Genomic DNA, 17190 nt, shown 5'->3' on the forward strand with positions numbered 1-17190 from the left:
ACTGCACAAGGACCCTGCTTAAGAAGGGAATTACCCTTCGTGAACAGTCTCAGCAAGAAAACAAATAGAGCCTGTGGCCATATTACCTTTCCTTAGTAATCTCCACAGGGTTGGTGATGGTTGTCCCCTCTGCCCCACCATCATCAGTTCAAAGCCACCCATACTCTACCTCCCCAACAATTGTCATGTTGATCTCTCAGCTCTGGAGAGCATCCTCTCCAGGGTTCTGTGTCTTTAAGACAGTGGATCCTCACCCCTTCTGCATCTGAGGAGGCATTCTCTGGCCCAGAGAGGTTGTAATTTACTCAAGGTCATATAGAAATTATGTGACAGAGTCATTAATAGAGACCAGGACTCCAGACTCACTGTCTTTTACCTCAGCCACAAGACCATCCTTTCTTTGGAATACCTCGCCTTTGAAACAGGGCTGGGAATGTAGCAGGAAGTATCTCTTGTGAGATTACCAGTACTTTCTGGTTTGGAAGTTGAAACAAGGCTGATGAATTTAAAACAAGCCTTTATGGAAAAATCCTACAGGACTTAGTAGAGAACGCAATGACCTGTCTTTTGAAACCAACAAATAGAATTCTATAGAAGAGGTACAGTTCTCAACAATGTAACAATTCTATAGCCAAGACTTTGCTTTTTCAATAATAAAGTAATTTCTAGATAACCTTATAAATTACATAGGACTTTTCCATAAGAGAACAGCAAAACTCCACCAAAACAAAAGTCATTGCTCACATTTCTTGCTCAAATATCCAACTAGCTTGCTAATTTAGGTTGCATTTGGAGTGAGGGTTTAAGTTAGTTGCCAATTTCATCCTTAGAATTTCCTTCTGCTGTTCATGTCCCCATTGTTTGGGGCCTTGGTTTTTAAAAATATAACAAGTAATATTCTGAGTAAGTGTTTTGACCCAACTGAACTCTGACGTGCCTCTTTCTTTTTCCCTTCCCCACCATCAATGCAGGTGTCAGCTACTCCAGGTCGGTTCCTCCAGCCTACCCACCACCCCAGGATCCATTAAATCAGGGACAATACATGGTGACAGATGGCATATCCCAGTCCCAGGTCTTCGAGTTCACCGAACCCAAACGCAGCCAGTCACCATTCTGGCAAAATTTCAGCAGGTTAACGCCATTCAAAAAATAGTACCTAGAGTGAGATGGAGAATTTTAAAATAAAACTTTAAAAAAATAAAAATAAAAATAAATAAATAAAATTATATTTATAGATGGACCTTTTTTCGGAGAAGCACTGTTGCAATTAAAAATAATTATATACACACACACACACATACATATATATATATACATATGTGTGTGTATATATATATATATACATATGTGTGTGTATATATATATATATATATACATATGTGTGTGTGTATATATATATATATATATAGAAGGACCAAAAACTTTTTTTGTTGTTTTTTGGGAAGCAATCTACTATTAGCTACTAGGAAGCACCAATGACTTCTACTCATGTGTCTGATTTTATTTTATTTAATTGGTCAAATGTCTTTTTTTTTTTTTTTTTGTCCAACTTGTCATTGTCTCTCCAGGACGATTTCTTGCTCATTGTGAGTCAATCACTGAAGTTCCTTGCAGGCCACATTGGTGTATATTTTATTTGATTTTATTTATGTCTTTTATTTTTCTATTTTAGATGTGGGGAAGATTTCTCCTCCCTTCCCTCTTTGCTCCCCCCACACTATGACTGTCCCCAGACTTATTGTTTAAATGGACAGCATTTTTGCCCAGCATTTCTCTGTTTTGAATCGTTCCAGTCTGGGTGTGCTCTGTTGTGCACTGTGATATGCTGCTCAGTACTTCTATTGCTTTAACTGTTTTTATAGGTGTTCTTGGGCAAGGGATGGGGGTATAAGCATACAAAAGGGGAATCAGATCTTTATTACATGAGAGATTACTTCTGTTCAGATGATTTGTTGCATTTTTAAAATATGTTTCTGCTGTGTGTTTCAAACACACACGCCAGTCCCAATAAGAAGAAAGAACAACGGTGGCTTTTTTTGTTTTATATTTTTCTTTTCTTTTCTCCTGAGATTTTTTTAGCAAAGAATTTACCCTGTAAGATGTTCGATACTATCTTTTTTCCATAAAGATGACAGATACTTGCTTAAAAATTGGCTAATAGCCTCATGTTCTGCATTCTAGGTAAAGGAAAATGAGTTATTGAACACAAACAAAACAGCCAGGATTTTTTCTGCAGTAATTAACTCAGAGGACCCATCCTCTCTGCCACACACACACATGCATAGCATCACTGTTATGAACCATTGATTACAGTTTACAGAAGAAATTATCCTAGATGTAGCAGCCATTTACTGTTCTCACTTTCTAACTGTTTCTCTTGCTTTGCCTTGAGCCCCGAACTACCAAAAAGGACAGTAGCTGACAATGATGACCTATTAGGTTAAGGATCTATTAGTTGCTTAAGTTATCAAAAACTTTTACCTGATATTTAATGCCTCCAACCTGAGGGAAGAGATTGAAAACTGCCTTTTCGAAAAGATTGCACTGAAATCAGTGAGACCTAAGAAATCTTGCCATGTGACCAGGATTACATAACCAAATCTAGATCAGCAATCAAACTAAACTAAACTGTAGCAATGGTTCAGTAAACTTGTGCCATTGTCAGTGGGCTCCATAGTAATTAGTTAACCTCTATGTGTCTGTTTCTCTCTCTTTTTCTCACTCTGTATATTCAGAGCAGCAGTTTCAGTAAAACCTCCTACAATTCCACCCTCAAATTTTAACCCTGCAGCACCTTAGTTTGCACGTATAGAAGCCATTAATTCAGCTCACAGATGAGATCTTTGCTCACATACTTGCCTCTTTGCTTGGACAAATGGGGACATTTTGCTCACATAAAAAGGCGTTGGTGAAAATTTTGCAGGTGCTGTTTTGTAGACTCTTTTGAAAATATGCAGTGAAATGATCCCAACCTAAATGTATAACGATGTTTTTCTTTTGTATCTTATCTGCCATCCAAGCAAATCAGATTAGCTACTAGTGGGGACAAATGCATGGCTGGATGGAGTAGAGGGAAGGAGCACAAATTTAATTTGTCACCTGAAAAGACCACCCTTTAATGTGATTTCAGTATTTCCATGAAGCTTATTCTCTTGCAGGGCTAGAGCAAGTACTATGATAAAAGAGACCATGCCATGTTATAAGGGAGTGACTATATTTCCCATCTAAAGCACAAAGATAATCTTAGCACTTTCTTTGCTACTTGAGAAAATATAAAAAAGCAGCACAGGAAGACTAATATTTTAAAGAGAGGAAAGCTCACCTCCCCATATGTAAATGATACAGAGTAGGCAAAAAAAAAAAAAAGGCCGATCAGGAGGCAACACAATTTTGTACCAAAAACATTTTTTTTAAATACTCTTTTGTATCTTTGCATTTTTATGGTTAACAGCTCAAATTTTAATATAGAATATATGGCAGTTATTATTTTGTTTGTTTAATAGGATGGGTGTTTAGAGAAGTGAATATTATTCCTCAAAAGCTGTAACGTAATTGATTAAACAAAAGGTCTTACGGTTTCTGAATATCTGGAGAGAGACACACACAGAGAGAAAGATTTGACCCTCCTTGTCAAGATGATGAAAATTTCACCTATACCTTTGCCTTTTTAATTGCTTTGGGGAGAAAAGTACCAAGCACATTAGTTAAGCTTGCTCATTTACTGTTTTGTGCCTCAGAGAGTGAGAATGAAACATCCTTTATTTTCATGAAAAGATGCTTCCTTAATAGTCAGCACTAGAAAAAAGAAACAACACGACTGCACCATTATTTGCATCATAAATCAAGATTTGCTTGCTCTGACAAAGCTACTGGTTGAACTCACCACTTCTTCTTTACACGGAAAGCCAAAACAAAATGGCTCATTAACTTTAAACTATCTGAGCCAAAGCCAGGCAGCAGGTAAAGCAGGTGTAGACCTTTGCTCCAGAGCAAAGCGGGTTTGGCCCTCAATCATGGCATTCAAGAAAGCTCTTTCTATCCATAAGTTGCCAAGGTGCTGCAAGAAATGAAGCATTAATACAAAGAAGAACCACGAATGGGTCCCACTTTTACTACCTATTATTAAATATGGGATAGAGGGCTGGGCGGAGTGGTCTTGTATACTTGAAAGCTCCAGAAATAGATTAGCACGGATCAAATTGGGGATAATTTTTGACTTAACCTATTATAGAGACTTTCATTTCAATGCCAGACAAGAGGAACCTACATACCATTCCATGGGCAATAGAAAGAAGTGAGTTGTAACAGGCTTATATGTACATGGAATTTCTGCAGTTGAAACTATATATATATATATATAATATTTTTTAAAACCCTCTTTCATAGGTAAATGATACGCATTACCCCTTGACCTAACAGAGGATGTAAGTTCAAGACTTTTGCCTCCCCACCCTCTCCAAAAGATAAAACAAGAACCAACCTAGGTGCATCTAACAGTTGTAAATAGAAAATAATACATAGAAAAATATATTTGAAATCTGTTTCAGTTCTTGGATGGGCACTAGCCATCCATTGCAACGTTATTGATAGTACACTGTGGTGCTTTGGGTTTCTGGTTTTGTTCTCTTTATGCTTTGTCATCTTTTCATTGCAGCTACATTTCAGGGAACATGTATATTTAGTAGCTTTTGTAAGTTCTGCATGGCATCACCAAGCTTATTTTTCCTTGAGAAGATCAAGAGACCATAGGCATTTTAAGGCACTATGGTGATGGGGACTTACAGCAAAGGAAAAAGAACAATCAAGGTTTTTAAAATACAAGTTTGAAGCCAAAATCTGATATTTTCGTGCTTTGGGGGTTTTAACAGTATGGGGGGGGAAATGGATTTTGGTAACCCAGCTGATCCACACTTGCCAGTTTTATTATTTTGTTTATATTGGACTGTTTGACACTGTCAAACAAGTGTCTAAGTTGTGTGTATAAAAGAAAACAAAAAAGTGTTGAAAAAAGTGTTGTAAAGACACTGAGCCTTATGAAAATATTTATGGAGTTAAATAAAAAGAAGTGAAAAGGCAACTGGAGGCATTTTAAAATCATTTTCCTGCTTGGAGTGGTCTGATAGTCTTTTTCCCATGGACGTGCAAGAATTGTCTGGATGGTGCTTGTTTGTTGCAAAACAGACAGGAAGCAATTCATATGCAACCAGGAAAGGGATGGGAGTGTCTCCTGAGAAATAACCCACACTCCTTGATCATGAGCTGACCTGAGCTGAAACAACTGATTAAGGATTAGAAGTTCCACACTTATGAAATACTGGATTTCAAGTCTGATTCTGCATTAAATAAAGTTCAGGGGGCTGTCTTCGCCAGAAATATTGTTTTAAATGATGGATTTGATTGCTAAATTCTGGTCAACTTTACAACGAAAAAGGAAGGCTACAAAGTTCACCCAACGGACATCAAGTTGCTGATACAGTGTTGTCAACATAATCATGTTGTGTGTGTTGAAAGTATAGCATAGGCAGTGTAAGCCAGTGCCTTCGCTCTTCTCTGCCCCCTCCCCCGATCCATTACAAATCTTGGCTCAAAAAATATGATCAGATTCTCAACTTGGTCTTCCCTGGAAGTGAAAGGAGATGGTGACCCTTAAGAAGAAACAGAATCACACCCACTCCCATTTCTCAGGGGAAGATAATGTGGAAGAATGAGTCTGAATTAGTGTCAAAACTCAGTTTGTAGTGAAGACAACTCCCAATTATTTAACGCTGGTGTTCCGATCAATTAGCAACCAAGACAATTTCCTTGGGCCATGTCTACACTACAGAAAAGATCAAAGCAGCCACAGTTAATCTTCTGGGGTTTGAAATAGTAGGTCTAGTGAAGACACACCAATTCAAACTGAGAAGGCGCTCCTGTCGATGCTGGTAGTCCTGCTTCTGTGAGGAATAAGGGAAGTCAAAAGAAGAGTGTGCTCCCTTTGACTTCCTGCAGTGTAGACAGTGCCAAAATTCAAGTGAAGATACTTTAACTTAAGATACACAATTAATGTAGCTAAAGTTGTGTATCAATTCAAACTTATTCCCTAGTATAGACCAGGGGGTTGTGATATCACCTTCCCTAGAATGCACAGACACATACTGTAAGGGCCAGAAGTGACTGCATCCAAAAAAAAATACCAATATCAACAAATAACTCTCTTTCTGTCTCCCCTTCCCTTTTCATTCTCCGTATTCTGGATGCTTTCCTGGGTGACTGGTTGTCAGCATGCTAGCATGATGAGTGACTAGAGAATTAGCCCACTCATGTTGGCAAACCTATTAGCAAGGGAGGAGGGAATAAAGAAAAAATCATCTGTGCTACATGAATTACAGAAAGAAGGCTGCAGCAATGCAAGTAGAGAGTATTGATTGCACACTCTGACTATGCTAGAAAGTCTGGTCAATGGAATAAAACATCACAGATTTGCCATTTCCGTCTCTTCCATCAATACACTAGAAAAGCTTCATTTTATTGTCTCAATTTTGTGTGCAGTAAAGATTATATTAATGATTCTTCTATTACAATGACTTTATTTCTGTTGTAGCAAATGATTGGTATACGTTGAAGCTTTTTTTTGTTGTTTTTTTAAACGTGAGGATGTTGGTGAAATAGCTGTTTGGTTTTTTTAATGATTTGTAACCTTAATGTCCCTTTCACTTTCTACTTTCTCTGTGGTGTAGCAAACAGTGCCAATGAGAATTCAGTTAAACTATTAATATACAGGTTTTATATAGATACAAATTTTATTCCTTTTTGTTTTCTTGGCCTTTCTTCAACATCAGACAATAAGCCAAGTTACCATGGGCTTCAGACATTCACAGAATGCCATGGATTTCTTTTAGGTTAGCAGATGAGAGGCCAAATCGTAACTGTTTCATACCTAAAGTTATTTCATTGGGTCATGTTTTGCTCTCCTGTACTACTCAGAATAGCTTCATGAATTCAATGGCAATGCTCCCAATATACACCAGTGTACCAAGCTCTGATTCAGCAAATCATTTAAGTGCATGCTTAATTTTAAGCACGTGATTAAATCCATCACTCTTCACCAGAGCACTTAAACATGCCTGTTAGTGCTTTGCTGAATTTGGATTTATTTTTGCTTAAACACACATTGAAAAGCTTGGCTCAATCAGAGCCTAAATAGTGAAATCATGGACATGAAGGAAATTACCTGAAAATGTCTTTGTCTCTATTAATTATGTCTGGGTTGGGTGTTCATGTTACACCTGCTAACTGCAGCATTAGTCTAGCTACATACCTGTGAACTGCACTGTCAGGCAATATAAATGCTAAATACCGTGTATACCCATCCTCCTTTACGTTAGGTGCCAAGCATTGGCTCAATTCTGAGGATTGTAGGCCTGGGCAGCATAGTCTCTTAAACCTGGAGGCTAAAGAATGTGCAAAGTACTACCTGAAATGACACAAATATTGCCGAATCAGCACACTCTACATCTAAGTGATTCATGTTTTATCAATGAATACGCACTTGTGGGTCTAACAAGTGCATCTAACAAGCATTCTTTGACAAATTAAACTGAGCACACTCTTATGAAAAGAAGACTTTATTCTTCTGTATTGAACCAGAATCAGCCTTTGCATCGACTGATCTGGTTCACCACCCTCCAATCAAAGCAATTTGTGCCTGGGCACCATCTATGCAGGAATATTGCAGACTGACATTGTGTTGTGTGGTTTTTTCCCCCTTAAAATGTATTGTTCACTATTTGCCTCATTTTTCCATCTCTCTTGGGACCAAAGTCATCCTTTGCACAATTCCTCCTCAATCTAGAGCTGCAATAGCACCTTCACATACAATGACCTTAAAGCTACTGACCTCTTCAGAATGGACAATTGGCCATTGCTAATGCTGCTGTTGGGATTGGGCAGTTAGGGACTACTGTTCTGAAATATTCTCTCACCCCAAGAGCATCTCTCAGGCTACATCTGCACTACAGCAGGGATTCATTCTCTGAGATCGATCCACCTGCAGTTGATTTAGCTGATCTAGCGACAACCCACCAAATCAACTGCAGATCACTCTCCAATTGACTCCGATATTCTGCACCAGATGAGAAGAATTGACCCACCACAGTGTAGACACTGTAGTAGTGCGTCCTAAGGTATGCTGACTCCAGCTATGTTATTCATGTAGCTGAAGTTGCGTATCTTAGGCTGACTTTCTGAGGTAGTGTAGACATAGGCTTAGAATGTGTGTCTCTCTCCTGATTGGTCCCTTCCCTAAAATCTTTGGTTTCTCCTTTTCTCGCCTACACTAGCAAAATAAATCCAGTCACACGTGTCTCCTTTGTTTGTTATGAACATTTAGTGCTTTCTTCTTCTAATATTGCTTACAAAAACAGCACTGACAAAAATCTGTCAGACAAGAACACTCTGTTTGAATTTTTCATAACGGAGGACATATAAAAAATTAATCTTTAGCTGGAGCAATAACTTCATAAGTGCCCCAAGAGGCACTCCAAACATGGACAACTGGTTATAACACAAAATCATCCCCTGCCTCTCTCTCTGTCTTTCTACCTGCCCTCCAGCCAGCAAGGAGAATCGGGGAAAGGAAGAAAAAAGGGACACTTGCAGATGCCTCAAATTTTTATTGTATAGGTCCCATTTCTGTAGTAGCTGGGCAGCTCACAGTCTTATCCCTAGGAGGCAGGGGTAGAGCATTCTCCATTTTACAAATGAGGAGATGAGGTTCAGAAGGCCATATTTTCAAAGATATTTTGGCTTCTAAAGATTGAGGCTACGTCTAGACTACATGCCTCTAGTGACAGAGGCATGTAGATGAGGCTACCAGGCATAGGAAAATGAAGAGGTGATTTAAATAATCACCGGTTCATTTAAATTTACATGGCTGCCGCGCTGAGCCGATCAGCTGTTTGTCGGCTCAGCGCGGTAGTCTGGACGCGCGGGTGTCGACATCAAAGGCATTTGTTGATCACCCAGGTATGCCTCCTGGAATGAGGTTTACCTGGGTGGTCGACAAATGCCTTTGATGTCGACACCCGCGCATCCAGACTACCGCGCTGAGCCGACAAACAGCTGATCGGCTCAGCGCGGCAGCCATGTAAATTTAAACGAAGCGGCAATTATTTAAATCACCGCTTCATTTTCCTATGCCTGGTAGCCTCATCTACATGCCTCTGTCGCCAGAGGCATGTAGTCTAGACGTAGCCATAGATAGGTGGCTAGTGAGATTTTCAAAAGTGCCTACGTATCTAACTCATATGGATTGCAGTGGAAATTAGGTGGCTGGGCTCCTTTGAAAATCACTCTGAGGTGCCTATCTGACTCTTTAGGCATCAAAATATCTTTGAATATTGGGCCCTGGGAGTTTTAGAGTATGTCTACACTACAGAGAATCATAGAACCATAGAGCTGAAAGAGACCTCAGGAGGTCATCAAGTCCAGCCCCCTGCTCTAGGGAGGACCAATTCCAACTAGATCAACCCAGCCAGGGCTTTGTCAAGCTGAGAAAATCAAAGCTGCCACTGTCACTCTTCCAGGGTTCAAATTAGTAGGGCTAGCAAAGACATGTTAATTTGAAGTGAGGGGCACTCAGGTCGATGCCGGTAGTCCTGCTTCCACAAGGAGTAAGGGAAGTCGAAGGGAGAGTGTTCTCACTTTGACATCCTGCAGTGTGGACAGTGCCAAAAGCCGAGTTAAGGTACTTTGACTTCAGCTACTCAATTAATGTAGCTGAAGTTGCATAGCTTAATTTGACCTTTTCCTGTAGTGTAGACATACCCTGAGTGATTGACCAAGGTCAAACAGGAGTTCTGGAGCTCAAGAGCCCAAAGCTCAAGTCACAATTCTTTGTTCCATCATAAACTCACATTCTTCTCACTGGGTTACTCTTCCTTCCATGTTGTTGGGGGGATCAGGCCTGGATGGAAGTTGACTGGTATATTTCAAAACTGTTGGGGGCCAATTTGTTTTTATAAATGGTGAGAAGCATAACTTTGTCAGACCGGGCTGAGATCCTTCCTGGCTCTGGAAATGGACACTTGATCGAGCAAATCTTTCCATCAAAATGTGTGTATCTATAAACAAAGCTGATATGCAACACTGATGTTCATGGGAATTTTGTCATTTGCTTCAGTGGGTGTGGGTGTGCTTGTTTGAAGCAATAATGCATAAGGGAGTAGCAAAAAGTACAACTGAAAGCAGAATTGGACCCATGAGCTTTCTCTAATGATTGGAGCAAAATTGACCTAGTAAATGCTTGAAGATGGATTAAAGTAGTCACTTAACACTGGAACTTTCCTACTGAACACGGAGTTCTAAGTGCAAGTTTCACTCATACTGGTGCTACTAGGATAGGTTGATGCTGCATATTATGTTCATTATAAAAAAAAATTCTCAGTCTTGATGAGAGCGGTAGCTTTTAAGGAACTAGCCATCTGCTGAACTGCAAGTGGCTGCTTTAGTTGCTTTGAAAGGCCTTTTGCCACAAAGTTATTGCATAACCCCAAGTGTAAGAAATATCCTTTTCCAATGAAAGCCAGTGTTTGAAGTAGAGAGTCATTGAGATATAATATTCCAATCATTCTAACAGGAGGTACAGTGCTTTGCTGACCTAGACATTTGATGGCTTTACTCTCCCATCATATGCCAATCCTGAGTGGACAAGAACAGCAGCTTTTACTGATAGCTAGCAGGTATTTTAGTACCCCCTAAAATTGCTTTCCTAGTACCAGTTTTGTTAGCCATTTATTTTTGGTTTGAAAGCAGGGTAGATGTGAGGTATAAGCATGTACGTTCAAAAGGCTCAATTTGCTGTATTTTAATCATCCAGAAACTGAAGGCCACTTTTCTGCTAACAGCAAGAGCAGCCTTGTGACATGAGGCACATTTTGACACTGAGAAATAGATTAAAGACAAACATACAACAAAAAACCCATAGTAAAAGGAAGCCCAGTTTTCACAAGGACTCTGTCATCCCAGCTTGGCTATTATTACCTGATGTGTAAACAAGCAGCCAAATTCTCTTCTGTTTAAAATGGACACCACACTGCTGATTTCCAGGAAGGCCTGCCCATTTACACCAATAGAGAATATGGCCCAATTAGCCTGATTCTGAACTCATGTGTACTGCACTGTTGTAAATTGTTAAAAATTACTTTAAGTCAATGCTGTGTCAAACTACTAGAGATATGAGGTTAGAATTAGGGCCAGATTTGGGATCAGGTCCCCAGGTCTGGCTGAGTGGCACTCAGCACAAGACTTAAGAGGGCAGGAGCAAAGCTGACTCTAAGGCTATGTCTACACTACAAGGTTTTTGCACAAAAAACAGTAGAGTGTCCATACCTCAAGCTTGTTTTTGCACAAGAAAATTGACAGAGCAGAGGGCTTTTGCCGGTAGAGTTATTCTTCTCCCCACAAGAACTTTTCCGCAAAAGGCTTCTTGCGCAAAAATCTTGCAGTGTAGACTAAGCCTAAGGAAACTTTCTACTCTTCCAATTCTTGAATGGCAGGTTTAGCCTCTGATATAACCTATGCAGCCTCAGGGCTGCTCTAAGTTTTCCCGGCAGGAATGCTCTCCACTTAGAGACTGTTCCACTGACTAGGATGACCAGAGGTACTTTCTCACACCCCAAAATATGCTTGATACAGAGTGAGGCCAGCATCAGGTGGAATGCAGGCTGCTCACAAATTCTGACATTGGAGACAGCATACAGTAGGTGAAGGCCACAGATCTAGCCCATGAGGAGCACTAAATGGAGACGTTTCTGTTATTTTGCCCTGGTGTGCAAAACTCAGCTGCACAACTCACATGGCTCAACATTTGACTCCAGATTTACACTTGTGCAAACTGAGTATGACGTGGGCATAGAATGCTCAAGTGTCAATAGGCTGAGAGGGGGCATATGTTTGATTTGGTGACATTTAACTGCTTTGTCTGTGTTTAAGATCCCTGAATATGTCTTAACTGTTGCAAATATGATGGAAAATGATCTGGTTCTGGCACTGAGTGGTTTGTGACAGAACTAGAATGGAAGGATCTCAAAAGCTCCACCACAGGAAAATGTAGGAGTCCAAAATCTGGTTCCATGGCAAAGTTCTCGCTGGCTGCAGCAGGATTAGGTTCTGGCTCATTGGAAGAAGTGAAGTTTCACCTCCTATGCTGCCTAGGTAAAAATCTGAACAAAACGAGCAGCACAGAGAGACAGATGAGGGAGAGAGCATCATAAACAGAGGAAAAGCTGAGGAAAGAAACAAGCAGGGAATGTAAAAAGAGACTGACTACACCAGAACCACAGATGCACAAGGGAAGTCTAAAGAGGTTGAAGGGAATAGTGAACCACACCCGTGGGCAAACTCCTGCTATCAGACATTGTGGGCCTGATGCTGGTCCGACATTGCTGCAAAATCAGCAGAAATTCTAGTGCTGTAAATGGAGTTGTAGCCATATAAACTAATGTAAAGCAAGCTTGGAACAGACTGAAACATTACTCCCTGTACAGTTTCTGCTCTCATCTCTCTGCACAAATCCCACAGTGACGTCAATGGACATTCTGCATGTGCCTCTATTGCCAGTCCAGCAGGCAAATCACTAAATGACCGTAGCTTCCACTGACTTCACAAGGTTTTATGAGCACTCCACTTGTCTGCACAACCAGGCTATGAACTCTTTCGTGTCTCAGTGAATATCTATTATAAATGGGGGAGAGGATTACAGAAATACTTACCGCATGGGAGAGTTGAGAGGCTTTGCAATCCAATCAGATCTAACCCTGGTCATAACAATATTCAGGGCATGCTGGAATACTCTGGATTTGCTGATTAGAGAGCTCACCTGTTTTCCCCAGCCTCTGCAGACAGATCAGGGAGATGTAAGAACTGGCTGAAGTACTGGGATATCTCTATTTGTATTTCAAGCTGTTGTTTACGAGAAGGCGTGAGCTGACTGAAATTGGTATTGCTTTTGTAATTTTAAATAATTGGCAGGGTGCTTGGAATCTGTGTAATGGGCACTTTGCATTGTTCTGCTTCAAAAGAAAGCAGATTTTGTATACACAAGAATGTTGTCAAATCAAGACCAATAGAAAAATATTCCTGGGCTATTTGTATGCCAATGGAAACATGTTTTTAAGCAAACAACCATTTCCCTGCAGTGTTTTCACCCAAACATTGCAGCACTGAGGCCCTTAGAGTGAAACTGAATGTAAATAAATCCCAAACTGAAATTACATTCCCCATACATCAAACTGTGATTTATTAATCTTTGATTTGGTTATCATCAGGGTGGGTCTGTAAGAACCTCTGATCTCTATTTGTGATTTTTTTGCATGGTGTAGCTTATAGGCAGAGTTCATTTGTCACATATACGGGGCACTTCCCCATTCCTTTTGTGACTTTTGCCAAAGCGCTCAGTGACAAAAGCAACTATGCAGCTCTGAGAAACACAATCAGGTCCTTGCCCTCCCTGTAATGCACACAATCTCCAAGAGTGAGCAGTCAGACCTTTGCTATTCACACTCATTCCTTTGGCTTTTCTGGTGTCCCCATTTTCTCTTGTATCCACCAAAATATTAGCGAAAACTTCCCATCCTGCCCCCTTTTATCACATTTTCTTCAGCCTATTATAAAATGTTTGTGTTCTGTGCCATAGATGCCCAGACAGCCTACTGAATAATGGCTTCTGTGCACAGCCTGTTTGCGGCTGAACCATGGCAGAAATAAAACTCCCCTTTGATTAGTGATTTTAGTTAGGCACATTTTTAAATCGGTTCATAGTATTGTAAAGAAATCTTTCATTTGCAATACCAAACCGTCTCAATAATAGTGCGATGTCAGTGAAATTATAATCCTTTCCTATTTGTTTCGGGCGCAGTGCCATGGACCACAACCCTATTGTGCTTGGTGCTGTACAAAAGCATAATTCATTTTAAGGTGAACATGGAGACCAAAGTGACTTTCTTCTGTCTGATGAGAAACCTGGGCTCACACTTGTTGCCATGGAAGCCAATCTCAGTAGACTCCAGTCCCATAGAAGTTCCTTCATATTCATTACACTACACTATTCAGCCAGCAGTTGAAATGTCCAGAGACAGATCAGTCCCTCTGGTGACCATAAATAATAGGCTTCATCATATTTGTTAATGTTGATAGTGATAGGGAGTGACTGATAGCAGCAGCATAGAGTCTCCCTCCATACCACTCACAGGGGTAAATAGAGCCTGTACATTGTACCCATGCTTTTTTCCTTCACTTTGATCTCTGGTCCCTCACTGCTTTGTAGGAAGGAAGCTGCACAGTGGGCACTATCTGCAGTGCACAATTTTCACTGGCCCTTCCAATCCCAAGAGCTACCCTGCATATCATTCAGCTGCAACCATCTACTGGTGCTTTGTGTGTTATTATTAATGTTTTACCTCTGCCACGCCTTGCTCCAGAATGGCACTGGAGAGCTTTCTCGCTAGGCACAGACCCCCTAAGAGAGCTGGGTGAGGCCTGAGTTGAGGGCACTGAGGGCCTTACCCAAATTTATAGGAGTCTTTCGACAGACTTCAGTGGACTTTGGCTCAGGCCTGGAATCCCTTACTTTTTTTATTATAACCTCTGGACTTTATTGTTGAATCCACTGCATGGTGCATTTCAAAAGTAATATTCCCCTCACAGAGGAGAGTGGTAGATTTCTATCAAGTTACACGCTTGGCCCTCATCACCTCAGTGACCAAGCCCATCTAGCTGTAAGCCTCTGCTCTAGGATGCTACCCTGCTGGCTACATCCCTAAAATCGGGGATTGTGTCTGGTTTCACATCCCAGAGAAGTGGAGATCTCAATCCATGCCCAGAAAAGCACCATTTAGCTGAATGTCGGAGGAAGCAGATAGCAGGAATGGAACGGGTCAGGTCTGAGAGACATGGGCAGGACTACAGGTGGGGTGAGAGCTTGGGACATGGTTTCACAGCAGCTATCTGCGCTATGGCTGCCTCGTTCTATCATCGGGTAATTTTCTGGGCCCCTGGAAGTCAATAAGAGATTGGCTTTTGATTTCAGTAAGCTAGGATTTCACCCTCAATTTACCCATGGGCATTAACAAAAGGGAGATAACATCCTACTGAAATGGTCATTGCAAGATCCCCATTGATTCCAATGTGATTTTACCACTTATTAAAACCACATTATAGTCTCCTGGTAATAATGTTATTTAGGCAGCAACAAAGCTACCTTGGAGCATGGGCATTTCAAAAGGGGATTTCCTAGACTACAAACATCATTTAAAAAAAATTAAAGCTAAATCCAGCAAGACATTATGGACAAGGATAATAGGATATGAAATGGCAATGAGATGAAACCACAACAAATTGGGGGGGGGGGGGAGAATTAAGCTTCATTTCCAAGAGGATTACACACCTGACATGAGTCCACTGTGCTTGCAAATCAGTGAGAAAAAGCAGGTTGGGAAACATGCAGGCAGGTGCAAAGCACATATTAAACAAAAACAGAAGTAAATACTAGATAGTGCTGTCCTTACTCACGTATGTAGTCCCCTTGCTCTGGAACACCTATGTATACAAGTCACCCCTAATTTGAAACCTTTTCCTCTCTGGGGAGCACTTACTTACAGTAATGGCCTTGTCTCCATATTGAAGGCTATTCAGGTCTGTGGGTGCACACTTGCCTGAGTAAGAGTTGCGAGATCTCACCATAAATTATCAATTTGATGAGAAGTTTTCTATTGTCTAAAAGACTTTAGAACCTATTTGAAAACTAAACTGATGTGAGAGCTAGAAACCGGTAGAAAAAATACCCGAATTCTTCAAATTACATCCATTTGCTGATTGTAAAACACAAAGTGGTGGCTAAACAATTAAAACAACTTATTTTAAAGCAAAAATATCCCCTCTCAAGTGGACCAACATTACACAAATTTTAGCACAGAGCATTTTTAAATGTGTGAGCTATTTTAAACTCGGAAGGATGGGATTTAGCATGAGGCAATGGCGTGCAATCTCAGGGATGCTGTAAGAACATCAGAATGGCCATACTGGGTCAGACTAAGGGTCCATCCAGCCCAGTATCCTGTCTGCCGACAGTGGCCAATACCAGATGCCCCAGAGGGAGGGAACACAACAGGTAATCCTCATGTGATCCCCATCACCCATTTCTAGGCAAACAGAGGCTAGAGACACCATTCCTACCCATCCTCGCTAATAACCATTGATGGACCTAACCTCCATGATTCTATCTAGTTCTTTTTTGAACTCTGTTAAAGTCCTAACCTTCACCACATCCTTTGGCAAGGAGTTCCAGAGATTGACTATGTGTTGAGTGAAGAAAAACTTGCTTTTGTTTTAAACCTGACACCTCTTAATTTCATTTTGTGACCCCTGGTTCTTATATTGTGGGAATAAGTAAATATCTTTTCCTTATTCTGTTTTTCCACACCAGTCATTATTTTACATACCTCTATCATATTCTCCCCTAGTCACCTCTTTTCTAAGATGAAAAGTCCACGCTTTTTTAATCTCTCTTCATATGAGACTGGTTCCAAACGCCTGTGTTACATTCCATCTAATTTCTTTAGCTTATTTCCTTATTTATTGATTCAGTTGTTCCCACTTCCAGCTTTACAAGATCCCTTTAAACCTGTTAGTTGAACATTTATGGTGCCATGACACTGGTCTATGTTTAGTGATACCCCATGGGTCCCTTTTGAAATGTAATCAATTTACAAATTAAAAAAAAAAGTCTTTTTCCTGAAAGCCACCTGGACTGGAGAGTCACATAGGCGGGCTTCACTATTGACTCGTCCACCGCATTAATAAATGTTCTGAAAGCAAAATTACACCCTCAATGAGATCTGTGTAGCCTCCAGGCCATGTATTGGTTTACACACGTGTAACTGATTAGAACAGGATTCCCCACAGTGTGCTCCATACCACCCTGAAACTCCCCACAATGGGTCCAGGGGCTTCATAAGAAAATATTAATGACAGTTGTATGACCCTGTTGTTTTGTTACTCGTTTTCTGATTGTTTTCTTGTGAAAAAATGTATAAGAAATAAAAACAGAATTCTAAAATGTTGTCAATTTATTTGAGTACCTATTGAATTAAAAATCTCAATATTTTAAGGATGTCACCAAATTTTCAGGATCTATAGGGGCTCCGCAGTGGA

At 40.4% G+C, this 17190-nt stretch overlaps 1 protein-coding gene across 10 annotated transcripts in view; it reads left to right on the top strand.

The window, feature by feature from the left end:
• ARHGEF9 (Cdc42 guanine nucleotide exchange factor 9) overlaps positions 1–8769 on the top strand; it is a 419582-nt gene extending 410813 nt beyond the window's left edge. For 9 of the 10 annotated variants that reach the window (XM_075940846.1, XM_075940851.1, XM_075940845.1 and 6 more), the window contains one exon: positions 972–1223. In XM_075940846.1, the coding sequence (XP_075796961.1) occupies positions 972–1153 (182 nt within the window). In that variant the 3' untranslated portion in view covers positions 1154–1223. Of the gene's footprint in view, positions 1–971; positions 1224–4386 lie in introns of those variants that run through there. The other variant, XM_075940848.1, reaches the window with a different exon arrangement.
• The last annotated feature ends 8421 nt before the right edge of the window (positions 8770–17190 follow it).

This window comes from Pelodiscus sinensis, chromosome 13 (genome assembly GCF_049634645.1).
Source record: "Pelodiscus sinensis isolate JC-2024 chromosome 13, ASM4963464v1, whole genome shotgun sequence".
Taxonomy (NCBI): domain Eukaryota; kingdom Metazoa; phylum Chordata; order Testudines; family Trionychidae; genus Pelodiscus; species Pelodiscus sinensis.